Source organism: Haliotis rufescens, unplaced genomic scaffold (assembly GCF_023055435.1).
Source record: "Haliotis rufescens isolate VD_foot unplaced genomic scaffold, xgHalRufe1.0.p SCAF_2, whole genome shotgun sequence".
In the NCBI taxonomy this organism is placed as follows: Eukaryota; Metazoa; Mollusca; class Gastropoda; order Lepetellida; family Haliotidae; genus Haliotis; species Haliotis rufescens.
This window is the reverse complement of record NW_025963890.1, coordinates 42,316,483-42,333,308: the sequence shown is the minus strand read 5'-3', so window position 1 is coordinate 42,333,308 and position 16,826 is coordinate 42,316,483. Positions and strand designations below refer to the sequence as shown.

General features: G+C 39.1%; 1 protein-coding gene across 6 annotated transcripts in view; it reads left to right on the top strand.

Annotated features, from left to right (window-relative positions):
• The window catches only part of LOC124149412 (multiple epidermal growth factor-like domains protein 10), a 72,195-nt gene that overhangs the window by 27,766 nt on the left and 27,603 nt on the right, over positions 1 to 16,826 (top strand). For 4 of the 6 annotated variants that reach the window (XM_048400000.1, XM_046520978.2, XM_046520977.2 and 1 more), the window contains 3 exons: positions 2,797 to 2,910; positions 4,506 to 4,551; positions 4,710 to 4,739. Coding sequence is in view for 2 of the 6 variants with exons in the window: in XM_046520981.2 (XP_046376937.2) it covers positions 4,512 to 4,551; positions 4,710 to 4,739; positions 5,461 to 6,105; positions 6,425 to 6,536; positions 6,659 to 6,687; positions 7,045 to 7,092; positions 7,717 to 7,811 (999 nt within the window). In the remaining 4 variants the exon portion in view is untranslated. Of the gene's footprint in view, positions 1 to 2,796; positions 2,911 to 4,505; positions 4,552 to 4,709; positions 4,740 to 5,460; positions 6,106 to 6,424; positions 6,537 to 6,658; positions 6,688 to 7,044; positions 7,093 to 7,716; positions 7,839 to 12,983; positions 14,996 to 16,826 lie in introns of those variants that run through there. The other 2 variants (XM_046520981.2, XM_048400002.1) reach the window with 1 other exon arrangement.

Below are 16,826 nucleotides of genomic sequence, written 5' to 3'. Positions count from 1 at the left end.
GGATGGGGTTCGTTTCCGGGGCAGAATTCGAAAACCATTCAGTGTATTTGATCGAAACTTGGCAAAGCTATCAGGCACATACTGAAGTGGTGCCTTTTGATATTTTGGGATTTTTCTTATTTTTATTTTTTTAAATTTTTATGGAATGAAGTTCGACATAGACTCAATTGGGGATGAGGTTCGTTTCTGGGGCAGAATTCGAAAACCATTCAATGTATTTGATCGCAACTTGGCATTCATATGGATGCGACCATGGTGGATCTTTTGTGGGTAAACAATGTATGCTTCTTACAGAACTTTTTTAAACTGTTGACTCATTACATACAGAATTGCACATTTACTAGTGGTTACTTTACAGACAGTTGCCGGGGGGATATGTCATCTTTCTGATGACTCTTGTTCTCTAATGTGCCTTTTCCTGCAGAAGTCTAAATAACTCTTATACATATAGTTGTATATCATTGTCATATGTTTGTCAATATTACACTGAATGAAGCACTTTACAATTGTTTTTGAAATAGTCGCAACTGATATTGAAGGTCAAATTAGCTTTCAATGTCTTTCAGTAAAAATGTTCACAGTAACTGAGGAACAGCTCTCTGTAGTGTGATGTAATCTGGTACATGTCACCCTCAGAGTGAGGCATATTGTGTTTCAAACTTAAATGAAGCTCATATGCTCGTAACAAGTACTTGTACCTTTACAAATAATCATATTATCATCTCACTAGGACCAAAGGCCCAAGTGAGCACACAGTCGATGAGTTTATACTTTCACTCAGAATAATCTGGAAGTCTGAACATGAAATTTAAGGATATCATCATACATGTATTAGAACTGATGTTTGTTCATTAAACAGCTTAACATCAAAAAAGAATTATAGATGAAATTGAAAAAATTGTCTTCTCCAAAAGTACATGCCCGTAGATCTCAACTTTAAGGGGATATTTACAACTAAAATGACACAGAATATTACTACAGCTATCTGATATGCCCAGGCTAACATTATTTACCAGAAATGAGACATCTCGAAAAATTGCATCCGGATACCTGCCGGATTCCTTCTGGATACCTTCAGCAATGTTCAATTTTCTTGGTTAGTTTCCAATATATATTTAGGTGTTTCACACTTAATTGAACAAAATGCACCCCCCAAATTGTGACATGTTTTTGGAAACTCAGAATGAGGTATCCGGTGCCGGAACCTTGGACACCCAGATTGAGGTATCCGGTGAGGTATCCCGTGCCGGATACCCGGATTCCAGGTGGCATACTTTCAGATGAGGTGTCCATGCCGGATACCACGGATCTGGTATCCGGCAAGGTATCTGCCACCGGATACCCGGACGCGTTTTGGGTAAGTGTCCGGAGGTATCCGGATACCGGAAACTGCATTTTTTTTTGCTGTGATATTGCTATTGGGCAATGAAAAAATGTCACGGAAACGACTAAAAACTACTTTGAAAATATTTTTGAAAATTACCAGGGTTTTTTACACGATCGTTGTCATCCAGATTTCAGATGAGGCAAGACGAACACAACAAAGAAAAACACTGTTGAAATCACCGATTGCCGCACAAGTTGTGAGAAATGCTATTTATAAACTGCAGATATACCGTACACCACAGGATAACGATTGGTGCCGTGACACATATTACATTTTTTGTTCAATTACACTGCTCATATTCATCACGAAAAACGTATTTCGTTCTCGTCCAGAGACCTAGAACATAGCTCAGAACGAGAACATCTATAATTTCTGTGTTGGACTGCGTTGGATAAATCATGGACATTCCGCGGTATCATTTTATGAAGATGTGAAGACGACATGGCAGGTAGGTTTTGAAACCAAAGAACTACGCGGTTGTTGAAAAGTCTTGGAATCGTTTGAGAGATATTTATTACCATTAAAACTTACGTCCTTGTTGTCAAACGGTCCATGCGGTTGGGTATGACGTCACCCGTTTACGCATTAACCAATGAAATGTGTGTGTCATCATGACGTCATATTGACCTGTCAGATCACTCGTAAAAGCTCCGCCAACTAGAGTGCGCTAGTTCCTACCGCAGATGCCCCTTTAAGATGTTGATCACTGAACCTTCTGGTTGAGAATCGATTATTTACAGCCGTCATTGATGGAATATTGATGAATGTGGCGTTAAACAACAAACAATCAATCAATCAATCAATCACAGAGTTGCATGATGTATATTATCTGATGTGAAGATTCATCAAGACATATCTAACATAAAGAGTAATATCTGGAAACAAACCCTAAACTCGTCTGACCCTCGGCAACTTGTTGCTTTGGAAACTTAACACTTAAAAAAACATACCTGAATAGCAAAACACTTCATTTCAGCAGGTGCCTTATACAAAGTTTCATCATTAATAATGAACGGTTTGAGCGTATTGCTCCTAAAACAAAACGTGACGGTCGTGATGGAGCTTTCGAACAACCATGTTGATCGTGATTTATCGCTCTGTAATGAGAGGTGTGATGTCATCAAATCTTGACAGTACACACATCCGACCGGTTACCATTGGGTTGATGCGGAAGTACTGAACATCTATCAGCTTAAAAATATGAGAACGTTTCTGTAATAAAAATAAAATACGTTATGAGTTGACAAACGTTCATAGTTTGTGAGAAGGTTTCAAACAATCAATTTCTTTTGGACTTTTATATATTAATGTAGACATGCAAGAATAATGTTGAGAACTGTGCACCATACTCAACTGTTCTTTCATGGAAACCCTGCTAAAGTGCCAACTAATCATGTGCTCCAAAACAGGTGACGTCCATCGAGTGCAGCGGAAGTTTACAGACCAGGCAATAGAAGTCACGTCTTTTATCGAGGACCTTTTACGTATCGGGAGATATGTATTGAAGAGGAAATCACCTGCCGGTACGAACACGAGTTTAAGTTTTGATTCACACATACCTCGATTCACCAGAGGGGGCACGGGGGGGCCCAGTCGTCTAAGGCCCGTGACTCACTGTGCAGAGTTGCGTTCCTTGGGTACACCAGAAGCCTATGATTGTGGATTCGAATCCCGGTTCGCCCCGATTATGTTTCTAGGTTTGTCAGCACCATTCCCGTGCTCGTAGGTTTCACCGAAGTGGTAAACGTCTGAGACCTGCATCACTTCGGGCTTTCCTCCCACATTAAGCGACACGCCGTGATTTTACTGGAATACTGTTAAAAGCGGCGTTAAACCCAACTCACTCACTCACTCACTCGATACACCAGCAATGTAACTGTTCGAAAATATGGAATGCAAGGATATGTTATCTAATACACCTTTATAAATTCCCACAGAAAATGGAATTTCATAACACGATTTGGGTCTTGGAGAAAAATAATACAGTACAGTGAGTCAATCTCACGATCGTGAGAATATCCAGTGTTAATTGCGTACAAATAAATAAAACAGAAACAACACCCAAATTAGTACAGGTAACAAGAGATATATCTAATGAGCCATATAGCCTTTTTTAATCATCAAAGCGGATCTTATGGTAATTAATACCAATTACAGTAAAGTATGTTAAAGTAATCATTACATGTTACAACATTTCAGATAATAATAAAAACAATTTTATCATGCCTATCCAACCAAATGTATCCGACATATCAAGTTCTTATTCAAGAAACAGTTCTAAGATCACAGTGCCATTTGCAAGAACATCATCATTTCCCAAACACATTGAACAAACTCCACATCAATATTAAAAGAAGGCCTACTTTAACTGCATTTCAATCTAAAAATCTAAAACAGTTAAGAGATTTAGCTCCCTCTGTGATTTCAGAGAAATATATCTTAATATTATTCATAAATATAACGCACAGATGTAGTAATAAATAAATATGTAGGAGTATATTTTCAACATTCTACAATGTTTATTAATTATAAATTTTCCCACTGAGTGTTATACCAAATATTCTCTTGTTTCACACGGGGCGGTCGGGTAGCCTAGTGGTTAAAGTGTTTGCTCGTCACGCCGAAGACCCTGGTTCGATTCCCGACATGGGTACAATGTGTGAAGCCCATTTCTGGTGTCCCCTGGCCTTGATATTGCTGCAATATTGCTAAAAGAGGCGTAAAACCATACTCACTCACTCATGTTTCACACAGTGTCACTATAATATTCTGAGGGATTGTGCAATACTTGCTGATATGCAATACCACTTCCCACTTGGAATTCTGGTCTTCTTGGAGGTAGAGTAAGGAAATAACACGTGGTGCGGAGTTAGAGCTCAAGTGTGAAAGTAAATGTAATTACAAATGTATTTAGTAATGTTAAAGACAATTTGGTTCATAATAAAAAATTGAATTTTGTAAAAAATCTATCTTGTCCGAGTGTAAAATGTGTGTATTCTTTTGTTTATTTAAATGGCTTTTTCAAATCCGCAAGTCCGCGAATCTGACCACCCGATCCTGTTGATTGCCTATTTCGATAAGCATAGTCTACTTTTACATATATATCATTTCATTTCAGGCTAACATGAGGATGAAAATCATTGCTTGTGTGCTGATGCTTGCACGTAAGTCTTTTTGACATGTTCTTTAAACGGACGTACACATAAAACATGATAAAAAATGATCCCGCATAAACAGTTGACTACTGGAGCAGCTGCAATGAGATTGTGTGTAATAAAATTAAATTTTCCCTTGTACAAAATGTTTAATTTTGATCATTCAGATACCACAATGGTTGATGCACTTCCTCAAGGTAAGTGTCTTTCACACTTTATCCCATAAAATGATTTAAGAAATTGCACCTTAATTCTCAACTACAGTTGTTTTCTGTTAATATCCACTCTTATAATTTTACAAGGTGTACAAGATTGTAATGTTCATGTATATGTTAATTGTGTAGTACAACATTAATAACATGGATAAAAAATGTTCAAATTCATTCATACCGACATGTATGATGACAACGTTACTTTACATCATGTGCCCCGTGAAGATCCGGGATAAAATAGGTCTTCAGTGCCGTGAAGGGAGATTATGCTTGTCCTAAGAGGCGACCAACAGGATCGGGTGGTCAGACTTAGTTGATGGATGTCATCAATCCAAACTGCGTGGATCGATGCTCATTATGTCAATCACTGGATAGTCTGGTCCAGACTCGATTATTTACAGACCGCCGTCATATAGCTGGAATATTGCTGAGTGCTGCGTTAAACAACAAACAAACAAACAACATCACGTTGTCAATAAACAGTTCTCATCAAAGAGTCGGTGACTGAAAAATGCGGCGTTAAACAACAAACAAACAAACAACATCATGTTGTCAATAAACAGTTCTCATCAAAGAGTCGGTTACTGAAAATGTGAGTTTATTCAAAGAAGTAGTTATAAAGCATTAATAACAATTAATATTTCACATAATAAGTACCTTCAAGGAACTTGGTAAAGAGTGTGTTTTGTCTTTTGCAAATTTTCAGGTACGTCAACATGTACCTGTACTAATCCAGATCACTGTGTCATGGACAATAGACGGTGTCGATGTTGTAAAACGGGATGGATAGGAAGTGATTGTGGTGAAGAATGCCAATCATGTAAATGGAATTATAACACCTGCAAACTTTCCTGTTCCCCTGGAAAATGGAGTGACAAATGCCAAATTGACTGTCCTCAAAACTGTATTCAGTCTTCTAATAAGAGCATGTGTAACATTAGCACAGGTGATTGCATTGAATGTCTCGAAGGGTATCATGGAAAAACGTGTGATAAACCCTGCAGGCATACCTGTCTTAAAAACCTATGTTATCAAGGTAATGGAACATGTAAATTTTGCGCCGACGACGCATATGGCGATTTTTGTGAAAATAAATGTTCACGTGGGTGCTACAATGACACGTGTTTAAAAAATGGTACGTGTCGTTGTAAACCTGGATGGACAGGAAGGACATGCCATGCAGATTGTGCAACGCACTGCAAGGATCGAGAATGCATCATCATCGATGGACACAGTACATGTAAAGGGGGCTGTACGGATGGATTTTATAAAGATTGTTTCTCAAAGTGTCCAGGCGGCTGCCACAAATGTGACAAGAATACTGGACAATGCAGTGGTAAAGTACATGTCCGTGAGTAATAAAACTAATCAATACTATTTGAATAATCTAAGTCATCTTTTTTTATGTTAAAATTCACGTATTCGACACTTTGCAATGAACACTCAACTTTTAAACTCCCATACACTCAGCTAATCATGCTAATGGGTCAAAACACAAGTTCATGTAAGGAATAAATATGTGTGCTCACATATCAACAGAGAAGACAAATGAATCAGAAATTAAGACCTAAATGTGACACATTCAACAAGTAACTGAAATATGCGCACACGTTCTGAAACTTGGTTTACAAATACAATATACAATTGGTCTACCCTTTGTCTCATTGCAGACTCATACGGTCCCCAGTTTCAACTGGTAACTTGTGTGGTACTTTTAACTCTTGTGATGGTTGGATTCCTCTGCAGCAAGAAATTGAGAATAAGATCATTCATTAAGAAAACGTACGTCTATAATATTAATTTTGAATAAATTCATTTAAAAACTAACGTGTTTATGTATTACCATAAATGAACCGATGTTGATTGAATTGTCCTGTTCTAGTTCAGATACATTTATTTTGTAGATGTCACAGATTTTCCAGAAAGAAAACAGGTCAGTAGATCGCCATGCTAAGCCATGACAAGAAATTTACAGAACATTAATGTTAATCCTTTCAACATTGTTTAAGCTAAAAAATATCTTGTATCTAAAATGAGAATATTATATTTTGCAAAGTCAGCTATTAGCTATTTACAGAGGTTAAAATTTGTTTATTCATATGACAGGTTACTTGACTACAGAAAACAATAACTATTCAAATGGTATCATTTGTTTGATTAATATCAGGTAAGTGCACGATGTGATTGAAGTAAAACTCTTATGTAGTCATGAACTACGATTTCTATTGCCATTAGTCATTAATTCAGCCTCGAAATATGCTTTAATAATATAATTTGTTTTCATCTCCAGATTCAGCGAGCCACAGTCCCGATGAAAACACCCCTACGTCCAAAATAGGTAAGTACGCAATCCCGGGGTAGCCTAGTAGTTTAAGTATTCGCTCGTCACGTAGAACACCCGGGGTTCGATTCCCCACATGAGTTCAATGTGTGAAGCCCATTTCTGGTGTCCCCCGCCGGGATATTGTTTGGATATGGCTAAAATCGGCGTAAAACCAAACTCACACACTCACTCACTATGAGGATGGTTACTGAATACACGTGCCTACAGCAAGAAAACCAACTTAACGGATCCCAATTGCAATCTTTCTTCTTTAAGAAAACATTTCTAGCAACGATATCAATACTTTTATTTGTAAGCTTACTTAAAACTGTGTCATGCTGGAATATTTCTAAAGTCGGCGTAAAACCATACTCACTGTTTAGACTTGTTGAATTAAACCCTTCTTAAAGTAAAGGTGATGGCTGTAACCCTGTGCAGGTAGGTCTGTTGAGAAGAAATAGCCCCGAAAGTATTTAAGTCATAATGAATGTGTCGATGGTGTTCTGCAATGCATACAAGCTCGTAGTTAACATTTGTCCTTTTCATCATTACATGGAGCAGTTTTGTATTCTTGGACTCCTTTGAACACTGATCCTGACAAAATACTCCTGGTTTATATATTAGGAATATACGTTTCAGAAGTCCAAGAGACTTATGCTGTTCAGCCTACTCCAGATTATCATCAGGATGATTACAATTCCCTTCATGGCGACCATGGCGACAGTGTCAATTGAAATATTTTTCAACGAAATTGATGAAAGGTAGGTAATGATATTAATATAAGTTGGTTTCATTTTCCAGAAAATTGACTCGTAGTTCTTCGGGGGTCTTTCTTGTATATGTCCATAAGGCAATGTGTCTTCGGAAGACTTGTTGTGTATCACTTGGTATTACTGATCCGCTAACCTAAAAAAAAATCAGGAATGCAGAAAGAAAACACAATTCCAGTAAAAGCTTTTTTTTATGAACACAGATATAATTTCTCAGGTTTACAGAGAAAAATGTGCATTTTGAGAGAAGGAATGTGAACATGGTCAAAAATAAATTTATTACATAAAACTTAACACATAATAGCATGTACAACGTATGTTGAGCCCCACTACAAACTACATCCCCTGTAAAGATCCCGGTTAGAACTTATCTTCAGCAACCCATGCTTGTCGTAAGAGGTGACTAACGGGATCGGGTCATACTCGCTGACTTGGTTGATGTATGTAAACGAATCCCATTTGCATAGATCGAAACTCATGATTTGAATCACTGGATTGTCTGGTTCCTACAGATATGATATTGCTGAGTGCACATCAAACTTCATAACGTTTCCTACAAAATGGGAGAGTAATAGCTATAAATAAATTTCAATATTGGAAAATGGGATTCGAGCCCCCTGAACTCGAAGAGCATAAAACAAAAATTGCTGAGAAATGGCCATAAAACCTTTCAGCTTTCACTGCGGTCAAAGTGCAAAAGTTAACCAAGATATCGCTAAAGACGAAATATATATGTTGAGCTAATTTTACGACCTACATATGGACTAAATGTTATTACATTTTGAACAAAATGGTAATAAATTTGCTCTTTTCAGTATTTGTCTGTATTTATAATTGGATTCGAACCTCGATAAAAAAATACGTAGCACTATCGTGAACCTTTATTTTATTAAATATGTCGAAATTGGCATTTCCCACATTTACAGTTTTTAGAAGCACAAATAAGCATTTCACATAGTGGTGAGCAATTCTCCTGGATATACGCGTATACCTAGTATCATTTCTCACAAAATCATCTAGCATTGCTGCCAAATTGAACCAATTGTTCAACTGATTCTCTACTTGCCTTTTTATTCAATTGTAAACGGTAATCTTTATTAACAAATAAAGCAACATGAGCAGACATGAGTGAAAACATGGCAGCGCTTCCCGGTAACATCAAAAGGTGCTAAACAAAGTCGGATTAATGGAATCAAAGACGCGTTACCCTACTGACAATATCCAAGCAGTGAATTAACAAGATGAAGACGAGAGTGATCCTTTGTTGTTTTTGTCAAGTGGACAGACTAAATAAACATGAACTTCGGACATAACATTATCACACTTTTACAGAGATGCATATGCTTGTCTGCAGTAACGAGGAAGAAGATAACACAGCCTGCTCCCATACTCCATCCTGTATGGATGTAAAAGATCTTGTATTTCAGAAGGCTCTTTGCCTGTGACTGGGGATAAAAAAATTAATGCACTTGCAATGTTTACTAACCTAGCTTCAGCCAGGATCATTGGGTACAACAGACATCGATAGCAGACATTTTTCGTACAAAATACAATTTAAGTATTTGTAAATACCAAGACCACGTGCCACTCACTGAGCTGTTGTTACTGAACGCTAATGATTGCTGTAAGGTACATGTACGTGTTGTTTTGTCAATCCAACATGTAATACATGAGCACGTAATTTCTCGTGTTTACATCTTAAGCTGTCTGGCTGTCCATGGTTCACTTTCTCGAATGTCTGGATATCTCGAGGTTACATCACGGTCCTGACTGGGTCCGACTGTATTTTAAAGTTTGACCTTAATTTGACGTTGTGCACTGACGACACTGACAGCTAAAACTTTTGCAAATGGAATACACGCGACAAAACCCTTTGCATATTCATAAGAAGTCTCTGCTAAAAGCAGAGTCAATTGTACGATTACGACTATATTATGAGCATTTGTTTATAAATCGCTTTCAAATAGAGATGATACCACCTGTTTGCGAAAGTGGGCGCATCCTGCCCCACCGGTGGCACCCGTCACAAACACAAGCAAAGTCAAGTCAATCGTTCATCTGAAAAACATGGGACCATATGGTACAAGTCAAAACAGGGAGTTGTTTCGGACATCATTTTTGTCACTGATGCGTCAAATTTGGAAACATCATCCACATGTCTACCATAAACCTTTTTGAAAGTTTTACTGAGTCCTTGAAGGGTGTAAGTTTGATCCAACAACTTCTAAGCAAGAGTCGTATGACGCTCTTTGAAATCTTCGAAGAGAGAGAGAGCATGCTCGATTGTGTCTCATAGGTTGTGAAATGTAAATGCCAAAGGCTGAAGCTGCTGAAATAATACTCGACATGAAGGAAAAGTTGACTATTGGAAAGTTGAAGTCATCCCTCTTGTCATACATTTTTTTGTCACTCTGAATCTTTATGCATAGATCGAATTATGAATCAGATGAGGCGGTCTCACTGGTCACCTTTATTTCTTAACTACATATGTACCAAATGTCATTCCATTCATTTTCAAATGACCGATTAACTGTGATATATGTCAGTGTAATTTATTTTTAAACAATGATTGTAACTCATAATATGGTTTGTTTCGAGATTCAGTAGAAGTTCATTGCAGTGTATTTATCTCGCATTTCATCTGACATTACATCAAGACCAGCTTTTTTTGTGAATCCAGGGCGAAATGTGATCTTCACAAAAAAGCTGGTCTTGATGTAATATATCAGATGAAATGCGAGATGAAATTTGAGATAACAGGCACGCACTTATATAATCTCACTAGCATCCAGCTTTTCAACACAGCGCTTGACCAGTCCAATGTCACAAGAACATCACAAACTATTTTGAATATCAAGGCTACAATAATGATATTTTTGTGGCTATGAAAAGGGTTTTGTTGCTTTTATTAAAAGTATCTGTCCATTTTGACATTTTAAACTGTTGTCTTCATATTCAGGTGAGCTTCTGTGCCCGGGGCACTGTTTTCCAAAAGTCACATTAACATTAATTTTCTCCACAGAAGTGGAATGTGAATACGAAATGATGAAGACGAATACCCGTTCTCATTCTTCAGATTGACAAGGCACTTAAACTTTGACGTAGGAATATTTTCCTTAGCCATATTCAATACAGTCCTCAGCTGTTAAGCTGTAATCATTTTGTCTCGAACGGTAGACAGTTGTGTATCGATATAAGTTTTGTGCCACATGATTAAAACTGCCTCGTTTGGACCTACTGCTCTCACTGTGTTCTGTAAGTTTATACAGAACCTACTAAATCTATTTTGTTTACCTGATGCTTCACAAATTTAACTAAACATCTTTACTCTCATCCCCACACAACCAACGAAATTCAGTTATTTATTGAATTTTCAAGTTTTAGTTATTTTGGACTTTTAAGAAATTGTATATTTTTGACTGTCGTTCACCTAATGTCTCTTTGCTGCTGTCATGACTGTCAAGTTTGCGCTTGTTTTGTTTGCCCTCCAAAACACATGCAACGATGCACTCTCAAACGCAGTCAAATGTAGCATAATAGCATATTTGTCAACCTATTTTCATTGTTCGGGTGGTTATTAATAATCATATAAAATGATACTTTATATATGTTACTTTCACTTCAAATATATGTTTGAAATGAACTGTAAAAGGATATGCGTTCAAGGGTATGTTGTATGATCAGCCAGCTAGACTAAGGCTAAACTGTCCTTTTAGCATATCTAAGTCTAGCTGATGCAGCACAATCAGCTAAAGTAACCATTCCTTTTGGGTTTGTTTAATTTTGACTTTTTGATTTGATCTTGTCACTTTAACCATGCTCTTGATCTATGCACTTTGACTATGTGCTTACCTTCGCTCAAAATGCATTCTGTCTCTCTAAGGCTGCATAAACAGAAATAAATGTTTCTCAAAAGTGAGAAGAGAGGTAGGATTATTAATTGTTTTCCCACCACGAATACCAACTAACACAACTGGGCGCGCATACATTGAGCTTGACTCTTTAATACAATGTCAGTTGTCAAGCATGTCATTTTATGAATAACATGACGCATTATATGATGCAGTAGATAAGAAACAAATATGTTCTTATCAAAAATGTCTTCCGCGCAGGATTGACAGTGACACTATGATGCCAGAAGAACATTTAGACCATTGAAGCTGAAACTTCAAATGCTTGTTCCTACCAATGACAGGTCCTCTGCACTGTTATTACTTGTCATAACTTTAAGGACACGTTAGCCTGTGCGATCCATTGCTAGGACTGAGATTCAATGTTAAAACATAGTCAGATCAATATATTATCAAAGACGTAAGTTTTGTAGATGACATGAAATGACAAAAATCATCATCATAAAATGTTTATGGAAATGGGGTCGTTCCTAGCATGACTCCTAAACCGTTCAATATTTTGTTACGAGTGACACAACTCAGTTTCACTAATACGAATATTAATTATTTTCAAACCATACATTTTACTCAATATTTACACAATTGGCAAATGTAATCTGGCAAACTAACATATATGTGGCAAAGCAAAATAGGTGAATACTCAACGGAGATACAGAAACTCCTCCAATCGGACACAATCCGGATCCTGGTCACAAACGTAGTCCAATCACAGTTCGATTAGCCAAGGACACATTGTGCTCAGTCTCAGCCTAACTCTAACTCAAATCACAGTTCCACTTTCCTGTCTCTCACTAATGACCGACAAGGCCGAATACATCACAAGATTCCACTGGTTGGAATATCACAGACCGATATGGTCAATATAGACCTAGCTATAGGGACATAGTAAGTGTGAGATGTCCGTCCCAGACCCCCCTCAACTCTCCAAAATAAAAATTCACTCTCAACTCTCACACCTGGGGGTAATTATACACAACCTGATATTTTATTGAAAACTGCCACTAGTTCACTTGATTGGAAGGTATAGAAAGCATTTAAAGAATAGAAGAAATCAGTTAGAGTTATCATGAACATTTGATTGTGCCAAGTCAGTCAGTCAGTCTCTCTCTCTCTCACTCTCTATCTCTCCCACTCTCTCTCTCTCTTTTACACACACGCACACTCTCTCTCTCAACGGAATTATAATCATATACACAGAATCATGCATTTTTCATTCTGTTTGCAGAGAATCGTGTAACCTGTCTTCTTGAAAGAAAATGGATGAATTTTATTCTGGCACTTGGAAAAAAACCAAGAAACAGTAGGTTTAATCAAAGATCACAGGATTTAGTGTAAAAAATCCCAGTTTATTGATGACAAAGGCGTGATGATGATGAAAGACGAAGAGGAGGATGGTGATGAAAAGATTCATAAAACTTCAACTGCCCAAAGAGTGAAAACGTGACAAAATGTTTCCATTGTTCAGTCAGTTATGTGTGATCCTCATTCCTTTTTTTTGATGTGATTGATGATTATAATTATGGATAGATCACACAAGATTCCTGAGTTTTGTCATCCGTCTCCACCCTGAGCTACCATCCGAGGGCTAAAACTTACTACCAGCAACGATCGTCAGCAACGAACAGCAGCCCAGCCTACCCGAACGTCAGCAACAACGATATCCAGACAATATTCATTTAGTCATGTGAGTACGCCAGTGTTCAGCCATGCTACCAACACTCAAGATCAAGTCGACCATCATCAAGATTCTTTAGCAAGTGCCTACCGATGTATGTGTGTGTGACAATATATTTGAACTTTCGTTCCAACTCTCAACGTGTACTTCGCTTATATGTATTCTCACGGACATTCTTGTTCATATAAGGTACATGTATGTTATGTTATCAAGTCATTATTGATTTGTTGTCTTTTGTCATGTTTTTCTATAATGAGTATGTATTGCAATCTATGTATTGTTATCAGAGGTACATCCTTATCAGATTAAGTTTTGGAAATCGGCTAAGCTCTTACTCTATTCATGTCCTACACCCGACGCTTATAAGCATTTAGTGCAGATCCACAATATCTGCGGGTTCCGAGTCGTCCCATACAAATCCCAGTTTCAAGGATTTTTCTTTTAATTTGTGACTCTATAACCATAACTATTGACAATAGCTTTCAAAAGTTATCCAATACCAAACAATTTCTTGCTTATATCATCATTTATTCCTTTTTGAGTATGTAAGCACTGAAATTATTTGTACTCTTTGTGAAAACTGATAAAATCGATGCAGTAGCAGGGATTGTAGAAGTATAATAAGTTAGGGAGCCTCGTTGCTTACCAAGCTTATTCAGTGGAGACGGTGTATACAGTCAATATCCTACTTCTTCGTTTTGCCAACGTGATTTTGTGTTTAATTATGATACCGGCGAAAATTATGTATATTCGTGCGATCAACCGTTAATGGTCTCTGGCAGACAAAATACGATTCGTTCAAATATCTTCAAGACAATTTCACATGATTGAATGTTTCATTAAATTCCAGTTTAGACTTTTGAAATTGGTTAGGTTTTGCATACACATTCAACTTTTGGGCGCAGATCACATCCCACATCTGCTAGCCTTGCCGAGTCTAGGCTCACAATATAAGACTCCCAATTTCAAAGATCTTACTGTTATCATGAAAATATTACTTTCATATGCAATCGACAACGCTTTACGCACATTATGTTTTTTTTTTGTCCCTACGTCATCAGTGTACTTTACTCAACAATGTGTATTATCTGTTTCAATGTGATACCTGTGATACTAAATGTATCTAGCAGTCTGGTATTCCGACTGCATAGGCGACCGCGAGCAGGATGTGCCGCTCGGTGGAAATGTTCCAATGTTCTTTGTGTATGAGCCGGAATCTCCATGGTACGCCTGGGAGGGCGTCCACCTCAGCGACAAAGGACTGTGTGTGTTTACGGACAATTTATTGCATGCCCTGGCGCTCGTTTTGCGCCAGTAAGGATATTATCTCCACAGGTTAGTGTTTCCTTTCAGTACATAGGCAAGCCGGGCAACAATGCTATCTCCGCGTATCGCGTGGCCGTGGGTGTGGGGTAGCACTCGGGTGCTTTGTGGCGGGGTTCTTGTGGGCTACACTGCTAGTAACAAATTAACTTGCTTCCAAATTAATACTCGTGCTTAAGGCTACCTGCTTTTCAGCGGGAACCTTTCCGGGGTTACCTGCTTCTCAGTGGGAACCTTGTCTTTCCCGACTTTTCAGCCGGGGAATCGTAAAATAACATACGTTGGGGCAAACAATTGCCACTTATATGGGCCCGGCGGCGGAAGTCGTCTTGTCAAGCGGTAGCTGACAGTTGGGTCCGCGGCGGGGGCCGCACAATGGTTTTGCTAATGGGGCCGGGCAGTGTGATCTGCTTTGGCCGGCTACCTGGGGCCGGGCAGCGGTAGTCTGACTTAGGCCAGCAGCGTGGAGCTGCTTTTGGCAGCGTGGGAGTTGCCAAGCAATGGTAGCGTTTAAATATGCTACCGTGGGGGCCGGACAGCGGTAGCAGTCTCAGGCCAGCAGCGCTAGCTGCAATCGCCGTTGGCCACGGTAGCATTTTGGTATACACAATTAGCAGCTAAGTAGCCCACTGGTACCTGCACACCCTCGTCCATTTAACCCAACCTCATCTTCTGTTTTTATTATAGGCACGGGCACCCACGGCTCGGTGGCCCGTGCCTCTCCTTGGCATATCGCGGGATAATTACATTTAGTACTAACGACTAAATGACTTTATCGCACGTATCCAAACCATGGGCTAATTACGTCTGTAACCCAACCACCCCTCGTAACCCAATCACCCCGGGCCACCACTCGGCACCGTGCCCGGGGAATAATCCCGCGCAAGCATCATCCCGCCCTTTGTTAGTCCGTCATTCGCGAGCAACCCTTCCCCAAGTACACACGTGTGTCACTGTATCTAATCGCTTTCCCACCCACCCACCCACCCACCCAGCTTGCCACTCCCTTTTCTTTCCTTTTCAGCCTGACGTGTCCTCTTCACCTGGAATGCTAATCACTTCTTTTTCAGCGTTTATTCTATAACAGGTACCAGCAAAGCGGATTGTATATATGTAAATAAACCTGTACATATGTAAAATAGGTTTTTAGAGCGCTTGTATATATGTACATACTTTTAAATGATTCTGATATATGTAAATAAACATGACTTCTTAATAGCTGTATATATGTATATATGCAATACCTGTCTCAACAATAAACTATGTCGAGGTGTGCGGGGTTCTTGTGGGCTACACTGCTAGTAACAAATTAACTTGCTTCCAAATTAATACTCGTGCTTAAGGCTACCTGCTTTTCAGCGGGAACCTTTCCGGGGTTACCTGCTTCTCAGTGGGAACCTTGTCTTTCCCGACTTTTCAGCCGGGGAATCGTTAAATAACATACGTTGGGGCAAACAATTGCCACGTATATGGGCCCGGCGGCGGAAGTCGTCTTGTCAAGCGGTAGCTGACAGTTGGGGCCGCACAATGGTTTTGCTAATGGGGCCGGGCAGTGTGATCTGCTTTGGCCGGCTACCTGGGGCCGGGCAGCGGTAGTCTGACTTAGGCCAGCAGCGTGGAGCTGCTTTTGGCAGCGTGGGAGTTGCCAAGCAATGGTAGCGTTTAAATATGCTACCGTGGGGGCCGGACAGCGGTAGCAGTCTCAGGCCAGCAGCGCTAGCTGCAATCGCCGTTGGCCACGGTAGCATTTTGGTATACACAATTAGCAGCTAAGTAGCCCACTGGTACCTGCACACCCTCGGCCATTTAACCCAACCTCATCTTCTGTTTTTATTATAGGCACGGGCACCCACGGCTCGGTGGCCCGTGCCTCTCCTTGGCATATCGCGGGATAATACTTTCATATGCAATCGACAACGCTTTACGCACATTATGGTTTTTTTTTGTCCCTACGTCATCAGTGTACTTTACTCAACAATGTGTATTATCTGTTTCAATGTGATACCTGTGATACTAAATGTATCTAGCAGTCTGGTATTCCGACTGCATAGGCGACCGCGAGCAGGATGT